This window comes from Argiope bruennichi, chromosome 4 (genome assembly GCF_947563725.1).
Source record: "Argiope bruennichi chromosome 4, qqArgBrue1.1, whole genome shotgun sequence".
Lineage (NCBI taxonomy): Eukaryota > Metazoa > Arthropoda > Arachnida > Araneae > Araneidae > Argiope > Argiope bruennichi.
In genome coordinates this window covers 22,746,947-22,772,372 of record NC_079154.1, presented here as the reverse complement: position 1 = coordinate 22,772,372, position 25,426 = coordinate 22,746,947, and the positions used below count along the sequence as shown (strand labels likewise).

Here is a 25,426-nt window from a genome sequence, read left to right as displayed (position 1 = left end):
TATATACGCTCTCTGTAAAACTGCTAATATTCAGCAGGTTCTCACGTTCCAAGTAAAGGGTTAAAAATACTTAATTTTTGCAACATTCTTTTAAAGATACACGGGCCAAAGAAATCCGTGTCAAAATATCATAGTAAAACCACGGAAGGAAAGAATTTCGGTCTCTTCAGCTCTACTGTCGTGATGTAGACTCATGTATTTCTTATCGTTTTTTATCTGTAGATATTATGTCTCCCGGGATGGAATAAATAGTTTTAAGAATTTCAAAATTTTCTTCTTCTTGGCCACGCATTTGCAATTTTATATTGTATATATATATATATATATATATATATATTCGTCCATGCATCTGACACAAAATGATGTGTCTCGGTTTGTTACATAATTATTAATTAACCAAATTAATGAATGAATCAAATTAAATTTATCTCATAAGCTAAATGAATCCCTTTTCTTATTCTAGTTTCAAGCCTAAAAATATTTTAACATAATATGACTAGAAAAAAATGGCCCTTTAAAGGGTTAAATAGAGGAGAAAAAAATTGTGATCTGAAATCGAGGATAAAATAAGAGAATAAAATAAAATATAACAATGGAAAGAGTACAGTGCAATAAATAAATAAATAAATAAAAAGAAATAGAGATAGAAGCTTGTGTATCACATTTTTCAAAAACCCTCGAAGAATTGTATCCTGATGAAAATTTTAAGTCTATATTCATTCCTTTCGCTTTTCAGTATTCGCGTTTAGAAGGAAGCAGTTACAATCACTTAAGAAAAATTCCGATTCTGAACCATTTTTAGAAACGTCAAGCTATACGAAAATTCAATTTAATTTGTCCTATTTTGCTCTTTTGAAGTCCATTTTATGAAAATATTCCTTAGTTATTTTTCATTTAGAAGAGTTATTTTACCTTTTTTGCCATTATTTCCTATACCGGCTTAAGCCCTGTATTAAGCCTTTAGGCAATTGAAGTCCCTATTTATTTCTCAACTTAAAAAAATATTTTTTATGGATTTTATTTTGATTTTTTTTATAATCAGTGACAAATATCGTGACAAATTGAAATAACAAAACATAATAGAAATGTCATGAAATAACATGACATAATAGAAAATCAGTTGCCAGAGAATTGGTTTTGGTATCTCCCTCATAAAAATGAAAAATTTAAGTAATTTTAATCAAAATGAAAGAAAATATAAATATTTTTAATATAATATTACTTACTTAATGCAATGTTTGCCAGAGCATTTGAGCTTTAAAAAACTAGGCCAAATACAAAAAAAAGAAGTTTTTTTTTTTTTTTTTTAAAGAAAAGTAACATAACCACACTGAAATACTGGAGAATTTGAAAACATGAAAAGGAATGACAGGATAATGATATGAAATTCAATCGATCTTTGATTGCATCTTCATTAAGTTCGAATACATGATCTTTGTAGTTTAAATGGAAACACAAAATAAAAATTACTCTAAATATATCTCAAAAATATATCAGGTCTTCCAAAGTTAAAGATTTTTGTATGGTTGCCTACTTCGCTAATTTGACAATCTGGCACAGATGATTGCATAGCATTCATTTAACGGAGGAGCAACTTTTAATCTAAGAGAAATACAAGAGAAGACCTCCCCACCCCATTGATATAGGTTGAGAAATTGTTCTATGATTTTATGATCGTAATGAGTGTTTCAGTTCATGTTATGATTGAAAAAGTATTTTAATTGAATCAATAATATATATATATATATATATATATATATATATATATATATATCCTATATATTTCCGTGTGGCTACATTTTCTTTTCTCTGATATATCAATTTTACACCCTTTGCGTATCCATTTATTAAGCGTTATTTTTATTTGTATTTTTTTAAGTTATCGTGTTTACAAGCAGGCGAAAGTACAGACCGACAGACGGTAAACCTTTTGATAGATTTGGTTCAAAATTTGTTATGGACCTATGATTTAGATGCTAAAACTATGTACTAAATTTCATTTATTTATACCTTTATGTTTTTGAGTTAACGTGTTTACGTGCATACGAAAGTATGGACCGACAGATGGTCAACCGCTTGACGTTTTTTTTTCTTAAAATCTGATATGGAGCTTCACTTTAGTTGTTAAATCTATGTGCCAAATTTTATTTTTGAAGCTCTTTATGTTTTTTTTTTTAAATAGCATGCTCACTCATACTCGCCCTTTCACTCTTAACTTCAAATATCTTATTCATTTAAATTTTTTCTTCTTATATTTAATGTATGATAAAATAATAATTCTTGGTAGTATATCTTTCTTTACTTTTTTTTATAGAACAGCGGAATGAAAATCCGTGAATATGTTTAATAGACAGTTTACTCTAGTTATTAATTTTATGCGTTAATTCAATGAATAAATGACTTTATTGTTTCGTATAATATGTTTACCAAAATCAGTGAAAAGAAAGAAATGGCTTCATATATCTTGTTCATCTACCATCCAATAATTCAGCCGGCAATTTACTTAATTTGCCATATATATTTCACCTGCTGCTATAATTAACATTTTTTCGCGAACAAAAACAAACCTTCGAACACGCCTGATATAAATCAGTTTCTCTTTCGGCACGGTTTCTCGCTTTTTAAAGAAATTCTATCCGGAATTTGTCTTATCTCCTTTAAGCACTTGTGAATGAAATGAATGGCTCTGAATCATTTTCTCCTCTGTGCTTTCTTTCATTCCTTGGCGGTTATTTGTTCGACGCTTCATTTTTCACGCAAGATGAGGATTATGTTTCGCCAAAAAGAACACACAATCTGAATCGTATTCATTCAAGATGTATTTGGCGAAACTTATTTTTTTCATTTAATAAATACCATTAGAGGAGTTCCGTGTCTTAATCTCTTTTCATCAAAATTGTACATTTTAGTATCGTTATCGCAGAAACCCGTTGGAGAGGAAACTGAAAGATATTTAATTTACTTGAATTTTAAATTGGAAATGTCGGTGAGTCTCTAAATACAACTTTTCGTTTCAATTTACGTCGGTTCTATGTTAATTAAAACTGTTTAACGGAATAACATATTGTTAGAGGCAAAATTAATTCTTCTAAACTCAAATGAGTCGCTGTAGTGGTTGTATGGTGATACAATCAGCAGACCTCAATAACAAATAACGACGTTTTTTAACATGAAAACATGAATATCCAGACGACAAAACACCGCCGAGACGTACACTAGAAATACGTAGCAACACTTACAACAAACAGTAGCCCACAAATAGTAATCGGTAGTAACAGCACAAAAAGCGGTCAGACCGAACTCAGCAGGAGGAGGGAATCTATGCAACTATTTACTAAGGTCTCTCCAAACGCCTGCTATTCTGGACTGTCTTTTCGCTTTAGCTGCACCCAATTGTCGACTCACTTCTATACGACTGGCAACACCACACACGACTGGCAACACCACACACGACTCAATGCAGCTTCAATGCTTGTCTCCAAAACTCAGATTTCGGTACCAATTCTCAATCCACTGATTGTTTGAGCTCCACTCAAAGCTTGCACTTCGTTGGACTGATCCAACTAATTCGTCGTTGTCTATCTATACGACCAACTTCTGCTTGCACTTTTGACCTTTTATAGCTTGCGGAGCAGGGCACAAAAGGTTCTCGAACAATCAAGCATAACTCGTGTCCTTTTGGTCCAATAAAAAAAAAATCCTGAACATTCTAGCATCATCCTGCTATCTATCTAGTATCAATTAATACTGTCGCCAAAGTTGCAAAATGGTCGCCAAGTTTGACTCCAAATCTGATCCGGTATCCGATTAGCATTCAATATTCCGTGAAATTGTCTTTCCTACTATGGAACTACCTGTGCTGAGAAGCAACATTACAGATTAGAAACAATAGTCTGTAGATTTCAATGTCTTTTATAACAGTGACTTTTCGAAACTAAGTTAATGAACAGCCGTCGGTAGTAGTCAAGTCAGGCTGGCGATTTTAAAAAGGTTCAAAAGAGCTGACCAAAAACAACAAGCAGTTCTGAAATTTACTGAGAAGCTACAGCAAGCAGTCGGCTTGAATTTTTTAATGGCGTAGTGTGATATAATGGCTAGATAATATCTTTTCGCACTATAGCATATTTGATAGAGAATGAAAACTATCTTTGTAATGAATGATCAAACTTCCATTTGATTGTGATAAAAAAATTACTAATTTTTAACGAATGATATAAATGCCCTATTTGGTAACAGTACAGCCAAATATTTATTTAAAAATGCACATTATAGAAAATATAATTATAATACCACATGATACAAAATTAATACAGTGGCACAAGATAAAGAACATCGAATTTCAAACTAAATATGCACACACAAAAATATTTACACCTCACGGAACAGTGCTACCGTCAATCAAAAGAACATAATAATGATTTATGTGTTAAAAGTCGTAGACATTTAATTTTTAAAAGATGAAAAGCCATATTGAAAACATGTAATTCTTCAGAATATTTATTAAAAAGTTTATAAATTTAAGGCCATCTATTAAACAATAACTGATTTAGAAAATTATGATTAACTTAATAGTTTAATCAGTTACTGACAGCCATTTCAATTGAATTTCATCCTAAATTTTAGAAATAGATAATTAGTTTCATCCTAAACTTCAAAAATCAGTAATTAATGTCATCCTTAGCCTTAAAAATCAATGATTAATTTCATTCTAAACCTAAAACATCAATAAGTAATTTCATCGTTAATCTTAAAAATCAATGATTCATTTCATCTTAAAGTTTGGAAATTAATAATTAATTTCATCCTAAACTTTAAAAAATCAATAATTACTTTCATTCTAACTTTTAAAAATCAATGATTAATTTAGTTCTAAACTTTAAAAATCAATAATTAATTTCATCCTAAAAGTTGAAAAAAAAAATCAATGGTTAATTTCATCCTAACCTTTAAAAATCAATGATTAATTTAGCCCTAAACTTTAAAAATCAATAATTAATTTCATCCTAACCTTTAAAAATCAATGATTAATTAAACTAAACTTTAAACATCAATAATTAATTTCATCCTAAACACTAAAAAAAATCAATAATTAATTTCATCCTAACCTTTAAAAATCAATGATTAATTTAGCCCTAAACTTTAAAAATCAATAATTAGTTTCATCCTAAACCTTAAAAAAACCAATAAGTAATTTCATCCAAAACATTGTGTTGTTGTTGTTGTGACTTATGGCACCTAACAAGACCGCTGACAGTTATCCGTCAGCGATTTATGCCGAGTGAGCGTCTCTTGTTTTTTCAGTAGCTCCAACTAGGTCTAAGAGTACGACTTACCTACTTCATACGCCACATTCGTCAGCACAACCCCTTTTTATAGTGGGGGGGGGTACATTCACACACCTCACAGATAGAAAACAGAAGAAGAACAACCATGCCCTTACCGGAATTCGAACCCGGGACGTCCAGATCACGTGGAAGACGCGCTAACCCTATGCAAGGGCGCCGGCATCCTAAATTTTAAAAATCTATCATTCATTTCATCCTATACATTAAAAATTTATAATTAATTTCAACCTAAACTGTGTTTTATCTTCCAGTTCAGTCATCCCCACACCCGGGGCAGTTCGCACGGTGAGACCAGGCTTATCCGATCAGGGTATGAGGAGCCTTTCTTCTGCGAGATGATGCCACATGCTATCCGAATGTGGAGCGAACTGGAAATAGAAGTGGGGAAGACACTCATGGTGTGAGTATTCTTTCTCCTCCAGTAAAGTTAGTTAGTAGGGTTGTTTGGAGATGAACCTCGTAATTTTGAGCCGCCATTGGATGAACTAGGACGGCACCTGAGTCGGGACTCCTTCTCCAAAATCCCGCACCACATTAGTGGGAGGACATTTAGCCCTAACGGATGTAATATGCACCAGTCCTGCTTGCATGACGGTTCTTCAGTGGAATCGGGTCTCGAAACTGAAACCCTCCGTCCGCAAAGACGAAATCTTTCAACCAGACTACAGCGGCTCAATTTCATCTGTAATTCTGATTATAAATCTGTTTAGCACTTCGCATTTCTGAGTTATCGTATGCGTATACATACAGATGGACAAATTCAATTGATAGAAATTTATTACTTTGATCTATTGATTAGGTGTTGAGATTTACAAATAAAATCTTATCTGCCTAGTTATGACCGATTTTAACTATCGTATACACAGACAGACATAATTTTAAAAAATATATTTTTGAACTCAGAAAAGTTTGAATAGTGTGAACTCGTCAAAATCTCGAAGTCAAATCTTTTGATAATAATTTCTGTTTGTATACTACTTGTACGACAAAATAAAAACAGCTATTTGGAGAACATTTCGCAACGAAATTACCATTTACTTTGGCAAGACATTACGAAGCCAAGTTCATAGATGATTTAGTCATGTGGTACATTTGAAAGAAAACAATGAAGTAAACTCATGGCCTCGTCACACATGTCGAGTGAACAGCTCTAATTTAATTTTGGAATTCTCTGCTTTGCAGTAGTAAAAAAGAAGTCACGTCACATCAAAAGTCAAACAACCTGTTTCGAAAGACAAATTTTCGACAACGTGTGCAAACATGCTTTTTCAATAACTGTGTGTATCAAGAAGACATTTCTTAAAAATGTTTGCACATTTTTCTTAACCTAACTTTATTCCTTGCCCGCAATAGTTGTTAAATCTGCTATTAAATCAATTTTAAAAGTGCTATATTTAGATTAAATGTTTGAAAAACAGGTCCAAATATTTTAAAATATAAGTTAATTGTTATTTATATGCAACTTCGTAATGATTTAATACTATTCAATACTTTAATGGTAATAGATAAATATACACATTTAAAAAATAATAGTCAATGAATAAATTAGAATATGAAAGTCTCAAAATGATGCATCGAAATGTGTTTAGTTTTAACGTAACTTTACATAGTCAATACATAGTTACTATTTGTACATACATAGTAACATATACATAGTAACTTTATATAGTTACTATTTGTCAATATATCAATGAAATCGGATATCGCCGACTAGACGAAAAGGTCACCAAAATAAGCTTGGCTCTTAATGTGTTAATTATGTACCATTCGCAATTTTCCCTTACTATAGCGATTCGAAAATACAAATGTGAACTTTCCTGCACCATTATAATTGCTCATACGAAGAAATTTCAAGATTCTTGGTGATTAAAAAAGAATATTTCGTTCGCCAAGTTATGTTAGATTGTCTCTTTTAGAAGCTCTATCACTTTGAAGAAAAACATTTTACAACGAAATTATTTTACTAACCTTCTTTTCCTAATCTTTTTTCTTCTAACAATACTATATAAAGGAAAACTATACTATATAAAGGAAAACTATACTATATAAAGGGAAATTGTCGATTATTGTAGTGGAGAAATGTCTCTTCTTAATGAAGAAAGATTTGATCACTTCCTGATAAAGGGTGTCCTAAAAATAACTCAAAATTTTAATTTGCAGTGAAGTGTTGGCAACCTTATTAAATGAACCATTTGATAGCTGATAGTTTAGGGTTAGTGAAAATGGAGTTCACGATAGGACAACGTGTTTTATTGTCGAACAATATTTTAAAAATAATGTAAATCTGGTGGCCACAGTTCGAAAATTTGAGAATTGGCCCCCTAGATCGTGTGATTTAACACCATTGGATTTCTTTATACGGGGTTATTTGAAGTCAAATGTCTATGCCACCAAGCCCACGAGCGGGGGTGAATTAAAGGAGGAAATTAAATGCTGCGTTAACGAAATTCAGCCACATTTATGCAAAACGGTCATGGAAAATTTCGACAAAAGTGTCTGTACATGCGATCAAAGACGTGAGAGAGTACGTATTTGCCTAATGTTTTATTCCATACATAACCCTATCATGTGTATTTTACGATTCAATAAAAATATAACAATTTAAAGAGAAAAAAACAGTCTTAAACTATTTTATTTAATTCAAATCTTGCATTAATGCGTTGTTCTATCGTGTAACGTTCCATTTTTAGTAACTCTAAACTATCAGCTGTCAAATTATTTTTTAATACTGTTGCCAACACTTCACTGTACGAATGGTTGCAAATTCAAATCTTGCATTAATTTTGGGATATCCTTTTATATATCTTATGTACCAAGAATTCAGATTTTTGACGTCTTCTTGACGGCAGATTTGAATTTTCAGTAACACTGGTGTGATTGGCATAGCGAAATCACCTGGCGACATGAAACATTACCAGGACACAATCGACAACATGAAGAAGTATTGCCCCGAAAGTTTGGACATGACGGATCCGCGGATCGAAACTTTGTTCTCGAGACTCCTGAAGTTCGACAAAGTCCATGGAGTTCTTATGGACAGCAGTGGAGGAATATTGCTCGCCCAGAAAGCTGTTCTTGCAATACAGGTAGGTAGAATCTTTAGCTAAAGTTGTTGGCTTTGTATTTATTTATTGAAACTGATTTGCAAGTAATGCTACGCGAAATCATTGATAGTGGTCTCCCTGAAACTTTCTTGCACCCTCCCCTCCCACACACAAAGGTATAGAAATTGTAGACCTATAGAAAAATCGTGGATAATCGTGCTCAGATTATTGTTTTTAGAGTTCCACAAATAACTGTGTTTTACCTCGTAGTTTAGTAAAGAAACCCGAATGTGCGTTTTGGACACCTATTTTATTTCTCCGAGCAAATTGATATATATATTGTTACGAATCTGCGATGCGGCTTCCCAGCATAGTTGGTTCCATAGGAGGTCCCAGAGCTTGGCGACAAATTTGGCGACCATTTGGTGACTTGGCGACGAATTTGGCGACTTTGGCACCAAAATAGATTATACCCGAAACATCGAGAATTTTCCCGTCCGTCCAGTAGGAACGGAGATACGCCTCGAACGTTCCTGATTGGTTGAGAGGCTTCTAGCCCCGCCTCCTAAGACCTATAAAAGGAGCTGCAGCTGCCGGGGAGTAGTGGTGAACCGACGGTGAATTGAGTCGCGAACCAGTGGAGTCGAAGAGTAGTCGGAAGCGAAAGAGTAGTCGTAGTAGTGAACCATAGTCGTCGTCGTGAACCAGATCGGAGAGAGTAGTTTGAACCAGTGGTGAATTGAGTAGTCGGCAGAGAAGAGAGTCGCGAACCAGTGGAGTCGAAGAGTAGTCAGAAGCGAAAGAGTCGTCGTCGTCGTGAACCAGTGGTAGTCGGAGGCGACAGAGAGTAGAATAGTCGGAATCGACGGTAAAGAACTGGCTTTCCAGAGATAAGCGGAGCAGCGACGAAGTGAATCTAGTGCTGAACTAAGCTGTGAGGTACTGTCTGCAGTAGAGTCTGGTTGTATGCTGCACGTTTCGGCTGAAGATAATCGTCTTCTGTGCTGTATATAGTTGTCGTCTTGTGCTGTCCTGTGTGTCTTCGTGTAAATAAACGTCGTTGTTTCATTTTCTACTGCCGCCTGGTGATTGAGCATTCTCCGCACCATATAACTCCCACTATCCAAACGAACCCCGGAAGTTTCGTAACAATATATACGACACAGATCACACACTAAATTTCATTTATTTAGCTCCATTTTCTTAAGTTACCGCGTGCGAAAGTACAGACTAACAGACGGCAAGTCTTTGAACATATTTGATTTCCCACTTTTGATGAAAATCTCTTCTTTGGATACTAAATTTTTGCAACATTCATCTAAGTCGTTATATTTTTGTGTAATCGCCTTCATATGTATGAGAAAGTGTTGACGAACACTTTCTCATACATAAGTGTTGAACAGAAATCAAAGTGTTGACGAATTCAGTTCAATGTTTGATACAAAAGCTATACTTTAGATGCTAAATTTAAGAACAAAATTTCATTCGTATAGCTTTTTACGTTTTGTTGTTATCGTGTTCATTTGTATTTGGACAATCAGGCAGGCAAACTTCATATTGTTACGAATTTTACGGGGTTCGTTTGGATAGTGGGAGTTATATGGTGCGGAGAATGCTCAATCACCAGGCGGCAGTAGAAAATGAAACAACGACGTTTATTTACACGAAGACACACAGGACAGCACAAGACGACAACTATATACAGCACAGAAGACGATTATCTTCAGCCGAAACGTGCAGCATACAACAGCATACAAACAGCACACACAGCAGCATACAACAGTATACACAGCAGCTCTACTCCGTCGCTGCTCCGCTAGTTCCTGGAAGACGAGTTCTTCACCGTCGCTTCCGACTACTCTTCGACTCCACTGGTCCACGACTCAATTCACCACTCAGCATCTGCGAGCCACTCCTTTTATAGGTCTCAGGAGGCGGGGCTAGAAACCTCTCAATCAATCAGGAACGTTCGAGGCGTATCTCCGTTCCTACTGGACGGATCGGGAAAATTCTCGATTTTTCGGGTATAACTTATTTTGGCACCAAAGTGGCCAAATTCGTCGCCAAGTTGCCAAATGGTCGCCAAGCTCTGGAGCCTCCGACGCGACACCGGGTTTCGTCCAGTACGGATGACTGTAAAACATTCTTTCCGATGGTGGAACCAACTATGCTGGGAAGCAGCATTACAGATTCGTAACAATATAAATGGATTTCGTTCAAAGTTTGGTACATGTTTGTTAAGAGACCTCATACCAAATTTCATTTATCTAGCTCAAAGCGTTTTTGAGTTATGGTGTTCGCAGACAAGGAAACAATTCCAAAAATGGGTTTTTGAATTAAGGGAGGTCTGATTGTCAAAATCTCTAGTTCGAATTTTTTGACGATTACAGTGCTGTTTTTCTTTTCATACTTCGTGCATGGGAAAGTAAATCAATGGAAATAGTCTCTCACAAAGGTTTCCGTATACTTTCTAATAAAAGCGTTGTCCTCCTTCTTCTACTAAAATATGGATATTGAGAAATGCCATGGGCGCCAATAGTGCTCAGATTTTTATTTTCAAACTCCCGCACATAAGAAGTGAGTGTTTCAAAGCACAGAAAAAAATCCAATATTTCCTGTACCATTCACAAATAATAAAAGAATGAAGGAGTTTATTAGTTATTGATCCTCGGCTATTTCTGGGAGGGGGCAGCGATTAATCGCTGACATGTGGTTAATACACAAGTGAACTGAGTTTAACAAGTTACACAATACACAAGTGAACTGATTTCAGTCATTTTGTTTTTGAATGACCTTTTTTTCATGTATGTAAAAATTACACTGATAGACAGTCATGATAGGATATACATTTTAGAGCGGGGCCTTCGTATAATGCTTCATCAAACACGTCGCATGATTTTACTTATTGTTGGAAGCTTAGAAAGAAGCTGTTGATTATCTGTATAGTTTACTTGAGAAATCAGAAAGTGAAATTACATATTGCAAAAGAAAAATTTCAGTTTGAAATATAATACCCACTATGAGTTCATGTATACAATAAACAAAGCAGATGTAAGGCTTTTAAAATTATAAGGCTATTTTAATTATGACAATTTGATGCTCAAAAATGTTTTTACAAAGTTAAGCATGCACATCAAGTAATGATGCATGAAAGATTTAATTAATGCAACATTAACCACCAGCATATATTAAATATAAATAATATGCTCGAGGGACCATCTGGTTGTCAAAGGTGTCAAATTATAAACCTTATAGAACCTTAAATCTTGTAGAAGAAAATTTATATAATTTGCTGTAATGTGGCGCCACTTGTTTGGAATCAAAATTTAGTTAATCGACTTATTGATAATTATTTTCTGAAAATATTAAAATTATATAATATTATCGATAACACACAAATGTGTAAGATTAAACACTTGTTCCTAGCGAGTGACAAATCGATAATAAAATTCTGTCCATACACACATGAATCAAATCCAGTTAGATAAAAATATATGAAACATGTTTTTTTTTCATTATTTACTTAATAATAATTTTTTTTCTAATTTATTCACAGGCTCTCTTCCGAGAGCGAGGGGGTACCCAATGGGACAACAGCCCGGTGCAGAGGATAGAACACATTGGTGAAGAGGAAGTGAAATTGTATGTAGATTCTCAGAGAGTGGTCAAGGCAAAATCAGTGGTCGTCTGTGCAGGAGCGTGGACTCCGAGATTGCTATCGCCTTTCGCGACACTGCCTTTACAAGTAAAAAAGATTTTTATTTACAAGTTTAATTTTCTATTTTGCAATTGCATAAAAAAAGTAGAAGCAGAATTTAGGTATTTTGCGATCCTATACAGTGCACATTATCAGACCTCATTTTAAATAACGAGTCAGTATCTCATTTCAACATACATTTAAATTAATAAACATATTATTTATTTTAATAATTTTGTAAAATATATACTTTTTTAAAAAATATATATATGTCATGGAAAAAACGATCGATGAAATTCTTGAAAAATTAACTATAATTATTAACTAAGGATTTCCTTACATATTAATAAAATTACCTGATTATAATGAGGTATTACTATAGAATAATAAATTTGAAATTAATATATTTTTTAAAATTATTCTTTTACACGAGATTATTCTTTTGCAGTATACCATATGCCCTAATTTAACGAAATGCGCACTCAAATATGAATTTCTATAAAGCAATAATTTACTTTTTTAGAATATTACGCTAAGCTTTGATTTGCATTCAATTAAAATATTTCGTGATAAATACATTTTAAAAAATTATTCTTTTATACGAGATTATTTTTTTGCAGTAGTAAATGCCCTAATTTAATGAAATATTATTCAAATATAAATTTCTGTAAAGCAATAATTTACTTTTTTAGAATATTACGCTAAGCTTTGATTTGCATTCAGTTAAAATATTACGTGATAAATACATTAAAAAAAATTATAACTTTACACGGGATTATTCTTTTGCAGTACCATATGTCCTAATTTAAAGAAATACGCACACAAATATGAATTTCTGTAAAGCAATAACTTACTTTCCAAGAATATTACGCTAAGCCTTGATTTGCATTCAGTTAAAATATTTCGTGATAAATACATTTAAAAAAATTATTCTTTTACACGAGATTATTCTTTTGCAGTACCATATGCCCTAATTTAACGAAGTATTATTCAAATATGAATTTCTGTAAAGCAATAATTTACTTTTTTAGAATATTACGCTAAGCTTTGATTTGCATTCAGTTAAAATATTACGTGATAAATACATTAAAAAAAATTATAACTTTACACGGGATTATTCTTTTGCAGTACCATATGTCCTAATTTAAAGAAATACGCACACAAATATGAATTTCTGTAAAGCAATAACTTACTTTCCAAGAATATTACGCTAAGCCTTGATTTGCATTCAGTTAAAATATTTCGTGATAAATACATTTAAAAAAATTATTCTTTTACACGAGATTATTCTTTTGCAGTACCATATGCCCTAATTTAACGAAGTATTATTCAAATATGAATTTCTGTAAAGCAATAATTTACTTTTTTAGAATATTACGCTAAGCTTTGATTTGCATTCAGTTAAAATATTACGTGATAAATACATTAAAAAAAATTATAACTTTACACGGGATTATTCTTTTGCAGTACCATATGTCCTAATTTAAAGAAATACGCACACAAATATGAATTTCTGTAAAGCAATAACTTACTTTCCAAGAATATTACGCTAAGCCTTGATTTGCATTCAGTTAAAATATTTCGTGATAAATACATTTAAAAAAATTATTCTTTTACACGAGATTATTCTTTTGCAGTACCATATGCCCTAATTTAACGAAATATTATTCAAATATGAATTTCTGTAAAGCAATAATTTACTTTTTTAGAATATTACGCTAAGCTTTGATTTGCATTCAGTTAAAATATTACGTGATAAATACATTAAAAAAAATTATAACTTTACACGGGATTATTCTTTTGCAGTACCATATGTCCTAATTTAAAGAAATACGCACACAAATATGAATTTCTGTAAAGCAATAACTTACTTTCCAAGAATATTACGCTAAGCCTTGATTTGCATTCAGTTAAAATATTTCGTGATAAATACATTTAAAAAAATTATTCTTTTACACGAGATTATTCTTTTGCAGTACCATATGCCCTAATTTAACGAAATATTATTCAAATATGAATTTCTGTAAAGCAATAATTTACTTTTTTAGAATATTACGCTAAGCTTTGATTTGCATTCAGTTAAAATATTACGTGATAAATACATTAAAAAAAATTATAACTTTACACGGGATTATTCTTTTGCAGTACCATATGTCCTAATTTAAAGAAATACGCACACAAATATGAATTTCTGTAAAGCAATAACTTACTTTCTAAGAATATTACGCTGAGCCTTGATTTGCATTCAGTTAAAATATTTCGTGATAAATACATTTAAAAAAATTATTCTTTTACACGAGATTATTCTTTTGCAGTACCATATGCCCTAATTTACCGAAATATTATTCAAATATGAATTTCTGTAAAGCAATAATTTACTTTTTTAGAATATTACGCTAAGCTTTGATTTGCATTCAGTTAAAATATTTAGTGATAAATACATTTAAAAAAATATTCTTTTACACGAGATTATTCTTTTGCAGTACCATATGCCCTAATTTAACGAAATATTATTCAAATATGAATTTCTGTAAAGCAATAATTTACTTTTTTAGAATATTACGCAAAGCTTCGATTTGCATTGAGTTAAAATATTTCGTGATAAATACATTTTAAAAAATATTCTTTTACACGAGGTTATTCTTTTGCAGTACCATATGCCCTAATTTAAAGAAATACTATTGAAATATAAATTTCTGTAAAGCAATAATTTACTTTTCTAGAATATTACGCTAAGTTTTGATTTGAATTCAACTAAAATATTTCGTGATAAATATATTTTTTAAATTTTTTCTTTTGCAGTACCATATGCTCTAATTTAACAAAATATGCACTCAAATATGAATTTCTCTAAGGCAATAATTTACTTTTTTAGAATAAAATGAAAGGCTTTGTTTCTACATTCAATTAGTTTATTTTGTGATTCTTTCTTACACATATTGAGTTTGACGATTAAAATAATCGAACAAACCTTAAAATTAGGCGTAAAATAATTGAAAATAGAAAGTAGAAATAGAGAAAATCATACAATCTTTTTAAAATTTAAGTTAAATTCTTACTCAATCTGGTTGAAGGAAAGTATCTGAATAAAGCAAAATTTTTTAAAAAATCTTTTAATAGTCTTCAATGTTTGCAAGTGTATTTTCCCAATTTTTTTAGCCTTCCGCAGTGAAAGTTTATTACTGGAAAACTAAAGAAAAGGGAGCCTACACCGAGAAATCTGGCTTTCCTTGCGTCCTGGATTTAGGTGAGCCCTGCATCTACGCCCTACCTTCCTACGAGTACCCGGATCTAGTCAAGGTAAGTAAGAAATGTCCTCCTTTTAAGATTTTATAAATAAGGGTCGCACCGGCATCTCGCATCTGGAAATCATTAATTTCGGTTTTATTGACGAAGGCCTTGAGAAACAATTCTCTTGTTTGTTTTTTGCTTGTATTTCTCAAGATTGCTCTTAGACAGCTTATTTCCTTCCTCGAATATGAATCAAGCATGCAGAAAATATAGTAGAACATAGGTAATTCGAATAATAGGTATATAAAATTTCAAATAATAGTAACTCCCACTTACTTCCTGAAAGTTTTTCATTAAAGCAGACGAGGAGGGAGTCTCACCAAATATTTCTCTCATACTCTGTCATAAAGGTAGGTGTTAGTTCCCACTCCTCGCAAAAAATTGTAGACTTTGGGTAAGGCAGATGGTATTGGCATTCAATAGTTACGAAATATTAAAATTTGGCGTGAATTTAGCAATCTGTGGTGTCATCCTTGGCGAGTTTTTTGGCGATTAAACACTGGCTTGCGGTTAAGGTATATGTACACACTTGAAACTTCAAAAATAGTTCAAAGTATCGAATATTTTTTTTATTGCTTCAAAATGTTCTCTGATTCTTTAGCTTTCAAACGATACCAAAATATTGTCAATATTCGAAATATTTCTGGAGTTATAATTATTTTCTTGAGGTACTTTCACAAAAAACTCTAGTTTCGATGTTTTTTAAACTCATTTTATGAAGAATGATATGTTTCCACTATGTTGCTTCATTCAAACAATCATAACTCAACAAGAAATGAACCAAATACAATTATTTATATATAAAAATAATTTTTATGAAACAGTGGATGATTTTTATGAAACAGTGCCTCATTCAAAGTTATATTTATAAAAATACATTTTTAGTGGCTATTTAAAAGTTAAAATTACAGAAAAAATCTCGCTTTTTCTACTCATCTTTGATGAAAAAATTGTTAAAAAAAACTATGTATTTTCATAACTTGTTTGAGGCAGACAACATGAAGACTCATATTAGGCATCATTTCCAACTAAAATTGTGTATCTATACAAATTAGGATTTAAGATATCACGTTTCAAAAAATATGCTAATTAGCTCATTAAATATTAATTAATTAATTAATAATTAGTGTAATATGGTTTTTTCTCACTGAAATGAGTTTAAACATATATTAATGACCTACTGTAAAAAAACTGGATTTTTAAATTTAAAATTTAAAAAAAAATTTCTAGTGTGTACGTACACCTTAATAGCATTCGAAAATCAAATTGATGTTTTAGATGCATATTTTCCAACCGATTCAAACCAAAATTTGACAAAGAGCTTCTATTCTACTCGCAAATCACATATCAATTTTGATAAATTTAAGTCAGTAAGTTTATAAGTTAGGGCATTTACATGCTTCTGAAAGTGTAACGGCCAACAGATTGTTAACCCCTTATTGGATTTGACTCAAAATTTGGCAGGTGTCTTCAGTACAGATATTAAATATGTGTCCGAATTTTATTCATCTTACTTCTTTGGCTTTGTATTTATCGCATTAATTTATATTCAAATAGTCCAGCAGACAGAGTTCCTCTGAATGGAATTTACTCGAAGTTGAATAGAAATCTACAAATTTGGTGTAAAAGCAAAACGATAAATTCCATCCTCTAGCTTTGATTGTCTTTGTAATATCCAGACGGATATAATGCCAATTTTTTTTTCAAAATACAGGGTGGTCTAAAATTTGAAGATTCATCAAAATCTCGAGTTCGAAATTTTTGTTAATTATACATCATCTGTACTTCGTATATGACAAAGCAAAAATGATGGGTAAATAACAACATATTAGAAACAAAGCTAATGTTTCTGCCTAATTTAAAAGAAATATTTAAATTGATAAATAAGAAAATCAGTTATTTCCTTTTGATGTAAGGAACTGTACTTTGTTGATAGTCTGCAGACAGCAGCGAAAATATGCTGCTTTGCGGACCGTAGTGACAGCTCAAATCAATAGCATAAGCGTCTGATAAAAGATTTGTTGAGAAACCGCCTTCATTTTCCTGGAGATTATCTTGATTCTTGAGATGGAAACATTTCAGGTGGAAGTGGTGACACGAATATGAGAATTCTTGTATTTCAAAAAGGATTAATTTATTTTCTGTATATTTACTACACGATCCGCACTTTGACACATCGCATCTATGACAAACTGGACAAGACAAACAGTCCTGAAGAGATAACCAATGAAGACTTTTACAGCAGACAAAACCATCCTAACCACTATTAACCCACCACCTTTTTTCTTTCTCGTATAAGTATAAAGAAAATTTTGTAATCGTCGACGAATTTGAACTCCAAATTTCAGACTTCACTGAATCCTAAAACATACATTTCTCGAATTATATCTAGTAATGAGCAGGATAACTCAAAAACGTATTGAGTTTGACGGATGAAATTTGGTATTTATAATTTGAGACCAAATATGCAGAATTTGGTGGACGAAATCCATTCAGTGGAAGTTTGTCTGCCTGGCTGGCTGCTCGATTACAAGTGAGCTCAGTAACTATAAAACGTAATGAACCAGGTAAATAAAATTTGGTATACAAGTTTAGCTTGTAAAATGCAAATACTTATCCAATTTTAAACGAAATCCAAGCGTCAAATAATTGACTGTTTGTTGGCTTGTACTTTCGCATGAATGTACACGCACTAACTCATAAAGTCACTCAATGACTTGAATCAATGAAATTTGGTATGTTGCAACTGCAAATGTATTTTCGTGTCAGATGTTGGCTTCATTCTATCAGCAAGAAAGCTTTCAAAATACGTATTCGCACAGTATGGCCAGTAAAAATGTCAGATTCAAGCCAAAGTAACTAGTGTAAAAACTATATTGTAGCTATTGTTCGCTAATACGATACAAGCATTTGCGGCCTTATGCACTATTATTATGCACAAGATGCACTATTTTATGCGGAAAGAGGGATAAGATCTTAATTGGATAGCATGCGAGAAAGCTTCGCAGAGATCCTTCACGCTGTTTTATCTATATTCAGCGCGCGTTGTTGAAGTAACTAACAATCACTCCAGCTCAAGATAACTATTCTCAACTTGTTTACCTAAGTCTCCACTGTATATTGCTAATCTTTTTTCCTTCCTTCTTTTAAATTCTTAAATATTCTTTCTGATTTGATTATTATAGTAATAAAAAACAACAGGAAGAGTCTCTACAAAATTTTCTCACATACTCTCTATTAAACTTGTCAGGCCAGAGAACGCCTTACATGACAATGGAGTACAATAGCTACGAAATATTAACTTTTGGCCTGAATTTAGCATTTTACTGAATCTATCGTGTTATCCTTGGCGAGTTATTTGGCGATGAATCCCTGGCATGCGATTAATAGTATCCGAGAATCGTATTTTTGTTTTAGACACTTTTTTCTCAACCAATTGATACAAAAATTTGACACAGAACTGTACTTTTAGTCACAAAGTCCTGTACCGAATGGCATTTGCTTGTTTCTGAAAGTACAGACCGACAGACAGTAAGTTAGAAGTTAGGTTTGGCTCAAAATTTGTCTGGCGTCTTCACTATAGATATTTGAATTATCGTATTTCCTTGTTTCTGAAAGTACAGACCGACAAACAGTAAACTAGCAGTTGGGTTTAGCTCAAAATTTGACTGGTGTCTTCACTGTAGATTTATTATAGATGTTTGAATTATCGTGTTTGCTTGTTTCTGAAAGTACAGACCGACAGACGGTAAACTAGTAGTTGGGTTTGGCTCAAAATTTGACTGGTGTCTTCACTATATATGTTAAATCTGTGTACCGAATCTTATCCATCTTCGTTTTGCAATTATCGTGTTAACTTATATTCGAATAACCGGACAGACGGACTTAATCTGAACAGAGTTTATTCGAAATTTGACAAACATGTGCAGATTTTGTTTTTAGACCGCATGCCAAATTTCAACCATCTAGCTGTAAGAGTTTTTGAGTTTTCTTTGCCACAGACAGACAGACGGACATTTTCCATAAAAAGTATTTTTCGAACTCGGGGTGTTCTAAAACGTGGGGATTCGTCAAAATATCGAGTTCGAATTTTTTAAAGATTAATATACTTTCTCTATACTACGTATACGATAAAGTAAAAAAGACAAAACATTTAAAGCGTTCATTCGAATAATCAATGATTCGTTTATTCATAATTTCAACTTAATAAGTGTAATCAAAATTTCATTAAACTAGATAAAAATTGCTATGGAAAGTTAATGATTTATAGGTAATCATGACATGTACTAATATTCATAGAGCACCATTTTATTGATGGTTTTTATACATAAATATTTTATAAGAGAAGAACATAAAGTCTGTAATCAAGCTTAGATAGATTAATAGAGTAAATTCACAGGTGAATGCTTTTCCCATATAAACTTAAAAAAAATAATAAAAAAAGTAATTATTTGAATAAGATGATAAAATAAATTGATTAATCGTTTGCTCCTTAATGGGAAAGATCTGATGATAATATTTTCAAAACCTTGTAATTTTAAACGATTCATCTTGTTTTATTCAATATCCTTATGTAATAAATTATTTTATGCCTATTAAACCATTAAAATGAAATATTTTTTTTCAGTACGTATACCTGAGAAATATTTGTAAAAGAATATAATATTATTAGCATTTGTTCCAATTATTTTATAAAATACACATCATTTTTCCGCTTTCTAAAAATTTTGCAAATATAGAGAATTTTCTTAGTTTTATTTGTTGGCGTGTATTGGCGTTCTAAAGAATAAATCACTTGACGTAGGGCAAACAAATATGAAAGAGTCATTAAAATAGTAACTTTTCATACCAGTATTAAATAAACTTTGTATTGTTGTTTATAATGGCACTTGCTATGGACAAGCTCGCTGTCGAAGTCAGTCATTTTAAGCCAAGGGAGCGTCTCTTGTTTTAGTAGCGCCAACTAGGGCCAAAAGTACGCCTTAGCTACTCACGCATCACATTCGGCTGCACAACCCCTTTTTACAGGGGGGCACATTCACACCTCTCACAGATAGAACAGGAAGAACAAACATGCCCAAACCGGGACTCGAACCCAGGACGCCCAGATCACGGGGAAGATGCGCTACCCCTATGCCAGGATGCCGGCAAATTTTGTATTAAATAAGTTAAACAAGCTTCATGATTATAATCGGTTGCTCATTTCTTTACAGATCTGCATCCACGTGGGGAATGCTAACTGCGATCCGGACGCGAGGGACAAGGCTCATTTCGACCCCAAATTCGAGAAGAAGCTCAAGGAGTACGTGAGAGAACACTTCCCTCTTTTGGAATCGGAGCCGTCCATTGTCGAGACCTGCATGTACACGGTAAATAAATGGATTTGATAGTGGTAATATATTTAGCTTTAATCATGCTTTATCATTCATGCAAAATTGATAATATTAAATGTTAAAATTGACTTTTTAACGAAAAACACTTTCTTACTTAAATAGAGCTCTGATGCGAAATAATACTTTTAACATTGAAAATGGAATCTTGAATTTTTCTTTTTTTAAATTAAAATTAAATTATCTAAAAGTATCATTGTTAAATTAACTTCTGAATACATATAGCGTTTTTATTTGAAGTCAAAACTGTAATGAATAAATTATTTAAACAATAAATTAATTAGCTAAACATTTGAAGAAGTGTAGTCACTAAATATTGACAGAAACAAAGACTGCAAATTAATGTAGCAAACGATAAAAGCACGCGAAGTTTTGCAGCGTGTTTTGAGGAAATAGAGTTTGGCGCTATTGAAGTTCATTTAATTCGCATATTTGAGTGCTATGCTTGAGATTCTATTCCAGCAGGAACAGTGGCGCATTTTGATTATATAAGACCTCCAGCACGAAATTATTTTGAAGTATTACTGCATAGCATATAAAAGATAACTGCATATAAAATATGAATTATTCTCTTCTCTATTTATTGTCACAAATTCGCTGTCATTTCAGAATTTCGATGTACTTTGAGTAGATTTTGAGTCCTTCTTATTATCCCGAGATATGAAGCGAGCGTCTGTAACACTTGTGCGAAAAACCATCACTGAGCGGAAAAGAGTAAAATTAAATTTTCTATCCTGATTATGTAGTTCCTGTTCACTCTAGCTGAGCAGAAAGAGAGTTTATTTTATTAAAAATAATGTACAAATGTAAAAAAAAAATGGTCTTTATAATAATACCTTTGATAAATTTGAAATTTTCATTAAAGTAAAAACGAAACCAACACAATAAAATTGTTCTAAATTCATTTTCAAAACGCACGAATGTGAATTTTCCCGAATTCGCATTATTGTACAGTAGGAAATGAAATGAGAAATATTGTACGAATTATATACGAATTTGTATGCAATCTATTAAATAAATAGAAATTCATGATTTTTGGAAATTATTTGTTTTGAAATTTCATGTTTTTTTTTTTTTTTTTCAGTTGACCCCTGACGAAATTTTCCTCATCGATACCTTACCGCAGCATAAAAATATCGTAATCGGGAGTGGATTTTCTGGTAAGTTATTTAGCAATAACAAATATGTCTGTTTTTAGTCATTTATTTGAATTGTATTCTATAAATATAAGTTGTTAAAATTTAAAAACATCATCCTCAATTTGCAAGTGTGGACATCATTAAAAATACTCTTTGTTCCTGATATTTCTAAAATTACTATTGTTGCGTCAATTATCATTTTAATTATTCGTATAGTACAGCTTGAACTAAGACATTTTTATCTTGTCAATGCGTTTAGTATAATCTAAATGGTAAATTTAATGGTATATAAAATATAACCGGAGATCGAATCCTAAGATAGATTTAAGGATACTTTGTCATCACCAAATTCTTCCACAAAGCTTTACATCTTGTCATCGGATAGGGGGGCTTGCACTATTATTACACCTTTAATAGAAGCGAGAGCCTATCACTTATCCGAAGATTTCTCATCCACGTGCTCGTGGGATAATAAGGGACCCCGGCGGCTATAATTTTTTTTAGTGTAAATTAAAATTCTGAATGATTTACATAAGTCTCATGCTCCTCATTCGATTAGCCTTGTTTTCGTGAGTTTTCAGAAGCACAACCGTCGGCGAATCAACATCCGATTCATCGAATCCTTTTAATAATAGAAATTATAACAAAATACTTTGTGATTGCTTTAATTGCTCATCCAAACAGCTGAAAATAAGCCAAGAGGTGTTTTAAATAAGGGCTTGGAGTTTTCTGATATAATGTGAGAGATTTCTTTTTTAAAATATGATATCTCGATAAAAGATTTTTTATACAATTGCATTGGAAAAAGATAGAGCGAAAAGTTTTAAACACTAATTACAAAATAAAAGCTACTCTATGCAGTTATATAAGTAAATATGAAAATATAACACTAAACTATCTCGATCATTAAGTTCTTTTCGTGCTTTTAATATAATGGAAATATGAATGCACCGAAATTTCCATACATTTCTGCCAACAGTTTCGTACAGATTAAAATGCCTTATACCAGAGGTAGTGGTCTCCCTAAAACTTTCTCGCATACTCTCTAATATAGGCGTTATCCCAGAGAATGCCTTGCATGGCATTGGTGTACGATAATTACGAAATATGAACTTTTTAGCATTTTTGCTGAATCTGTCGTTGGCGAGTGTTTTGGCGATTAATCCCTGAATGCGGTTAATAGAGTCCGAAAATTGAATTTGAATTTTAGACACGTTTTCCTATTTGACACAAAACTACACTGTAATCACAAAATGCTTCGCTATGCTACGGACTTCACGTTATGTACATTTACGCTATAGACGTTAAATCTACGTACCAAATTTTATTTATCTAGCTCTTTTCATTTTGTAGCTATCGTGTTAACCTATATTGGAACTGGACAGACAGACTTCCCCTGAGTGAGTTTTGCTCAAATTTTTATATAAATCTACAAATTTGCTGTAAAGACCATATGCCGAATTTCATACATCTAGCTCAAAGTGTTTTTGAGTTATTATTGTCATAGACAGACATTTTCCAAAAATATGTGAATCGAATATGGAAGGCTAAAACATAAAGATCCCTCAAAATCTCTGGGCTTGGTGGTAAGGTCTCGGCTCTTGAGCCGTGGGGTTTCAGGTTCGAGACCCGATTCCACCGAAGAACCGTCGTGTATGGGGGTCTGTTGCACGTTAAATCCGTCAAGGCCAAACGTCTTCCCACTGGTGTGGTGTGGTGTGGAGAGGAGCGTGCCAGCTCAGGTGTCGTCCTCGTCATCTGCCCGCGGTTCAAAATTACGAGGTCCGTCCCAAAATAGCCCTAGTGTTGCTTAAAATGGGACGTTAATATAACTAACTAACCCTCAAAATCTCGAGCTCGAATTTTGCTCGAGCTCGAGCTCGACATAGTATACAAGAAAGGAAAAATAAGAAGACTCAAAATGTTTTGGAGACAACTACAGCCTTCTTATTGGATGATACCGATTAAAACTTGATTCAATCAAATATTCTCTAAGTATTTGTACCTGGTTTTTCTTTTTTTCTTTTTTTAACAGTTTTGAGTGGAGAAATAGGGACAGTTCATGTTCTATCTTAATTACCAGATCAATTTTCAAAATAGTGAATTCCGCTCCAAAATCCCCCGTATCTTCCATCAAAATGAGAAACTTTTCTAACAATTCAATCAATTAAAAACAGTGAATATTGTGTTGCTTCATCGTGGTTTATATTTACAGGAACTGGATTCAAGACATCTCCTGCTGTCGGCAAACTCCTGAGTCAGATGGCCATGGGTACCAAGACGTTTCTTGACATTACTCCATATCAACTCTCCAGATTTCAACGACGCAAGTAGCTTTATATGAAGGCAGCGGTCACTGTAGATGGTCAAGAAATTATTTTCAATAAAATTAGCACAATAAAAAAAATTTTTTTTCACAGAAATAAATAAAGTTTGGAGGGAAAAAATGAAGTAAATCAATGCGTTGATTTTTATTTTAAAGTGACACATCGTCGTCCAAATTGTCAATTTTTTAAATTTACGATTTCCGCTTTAATGCATTTTTGATCCGTCTATGTGTTACAAGGTCACAATGACTACCACATAATGCCACACTTATGCCAACGTCACTAGACTGATTCCACATTGTACTCATTGTACTTGCTATGCTAAAAAACTTGTACTTGCTTTTCAATATTGTACTACTATGCTAAATCAAGTGAGATTAGATCAGTTAGGATCGTTCAGATATACAAATCTAAAACTAACAAAAATACTTGAATTTAAATTTTTAATTTGCCCTCAAAAATAATTTTTTTTTTCTGAAGATTCCCAATTTAGGCGTGGTACAGACGACATATCACCAATAATATAAGTTATATATCAAGATTTGATACCAAAATGTAAACAAAGGACCACAATTCCTTTAATATTTTGGGTCAAGTAGTAAGAAAGAGCCACACAAAAGGACAGCAACGTTTTTATTTCACTTTTTCAAAGTAAATGCGATTAATTTAAATTTTTTGAAAAAAATCTGTCATTATCAGTTGTAGCACCTCTTTTTCCCCTTGAGCAGAGACCGCCCCCTTGTGGCATTTACAGACAAGCAGTTGATAGGGAAACCTGCATCCTGAGGTCGACTTTTTCCTATGCGCAACCCTTGCGCTAACACCGATTGCTTTCGGTTGGAAACGGTGGAATCCCTCCACCATACTGTTTTCTATAACTTAATTGTTTATGTGTTTTTGTAAATTTTGTAGTGTAACTGTGTTTGTGTAGATTAAAAATATTATATTTAAAACCAGGCAGTTCATTAGAAAATCACAACACACCCACTATACAGTTACATATTTGATTTTTAAGAGATTCTACTAAATTTGGAGTTCAATAAAGAAAACGCAACAGCATTATGTACATGTTTTATTAAATACTATGCACTAAGCTGTTTTCATCTTTTTAAAAAAAATACACAATGCATATTTAAATTGGTAAACAAATAAATTTTTGAATTTTAAAGGGTTTCATGATTTATTGATTTCAT

The 25,426-nt window shown here is 32.4% G+C and overlaps 1 protein-coding gene across 1 annotated transcript in view; it reads left to right on the top strand.

The window, feature by feature from the left end:
• Window positions 1–25,154, top strand: part of LOC129965954 (peroxisomal sarcosine oxidase-like) — a 31,503-nt gene extending 6,349 nt beyond the window's left edge. Inside the window, exons 2-8 of the mRNA XM_056080263.1 lie at window positions 5,597–5,745; window positions 8,209–8,431; window positions 11,946–12,134; window positions 15,246–15,386; window positions 20,591–20,746; window positions 21,852–21,927; window positions 24,122–25,154. Of these exons, the coding sequence (XP_055936238.1) occupies window positions 5,597–5,745; window positions 8,209–8,431; window positions 11,946–12,134; window positions 15,246–15,386; window positions 20,591–20,746; window positions 21,852–21,927; window positions 24,122–24,240 (1,053 nt within the window). The 3' untranslated portion in view covers window positions 24,241–25,154. The remainder of the gene's footprint in view (window positions 1–5,596; window positions 5,746–8,208; window positions 8,432–11,945; window positions 12,135–15,245; window positions 15,387–20,590; window positions 20,747–21,851; window positions 21,928–24,121) is intronic.
• Window positions 25,155–25,426: the final 272 nt, after the last annotated feature.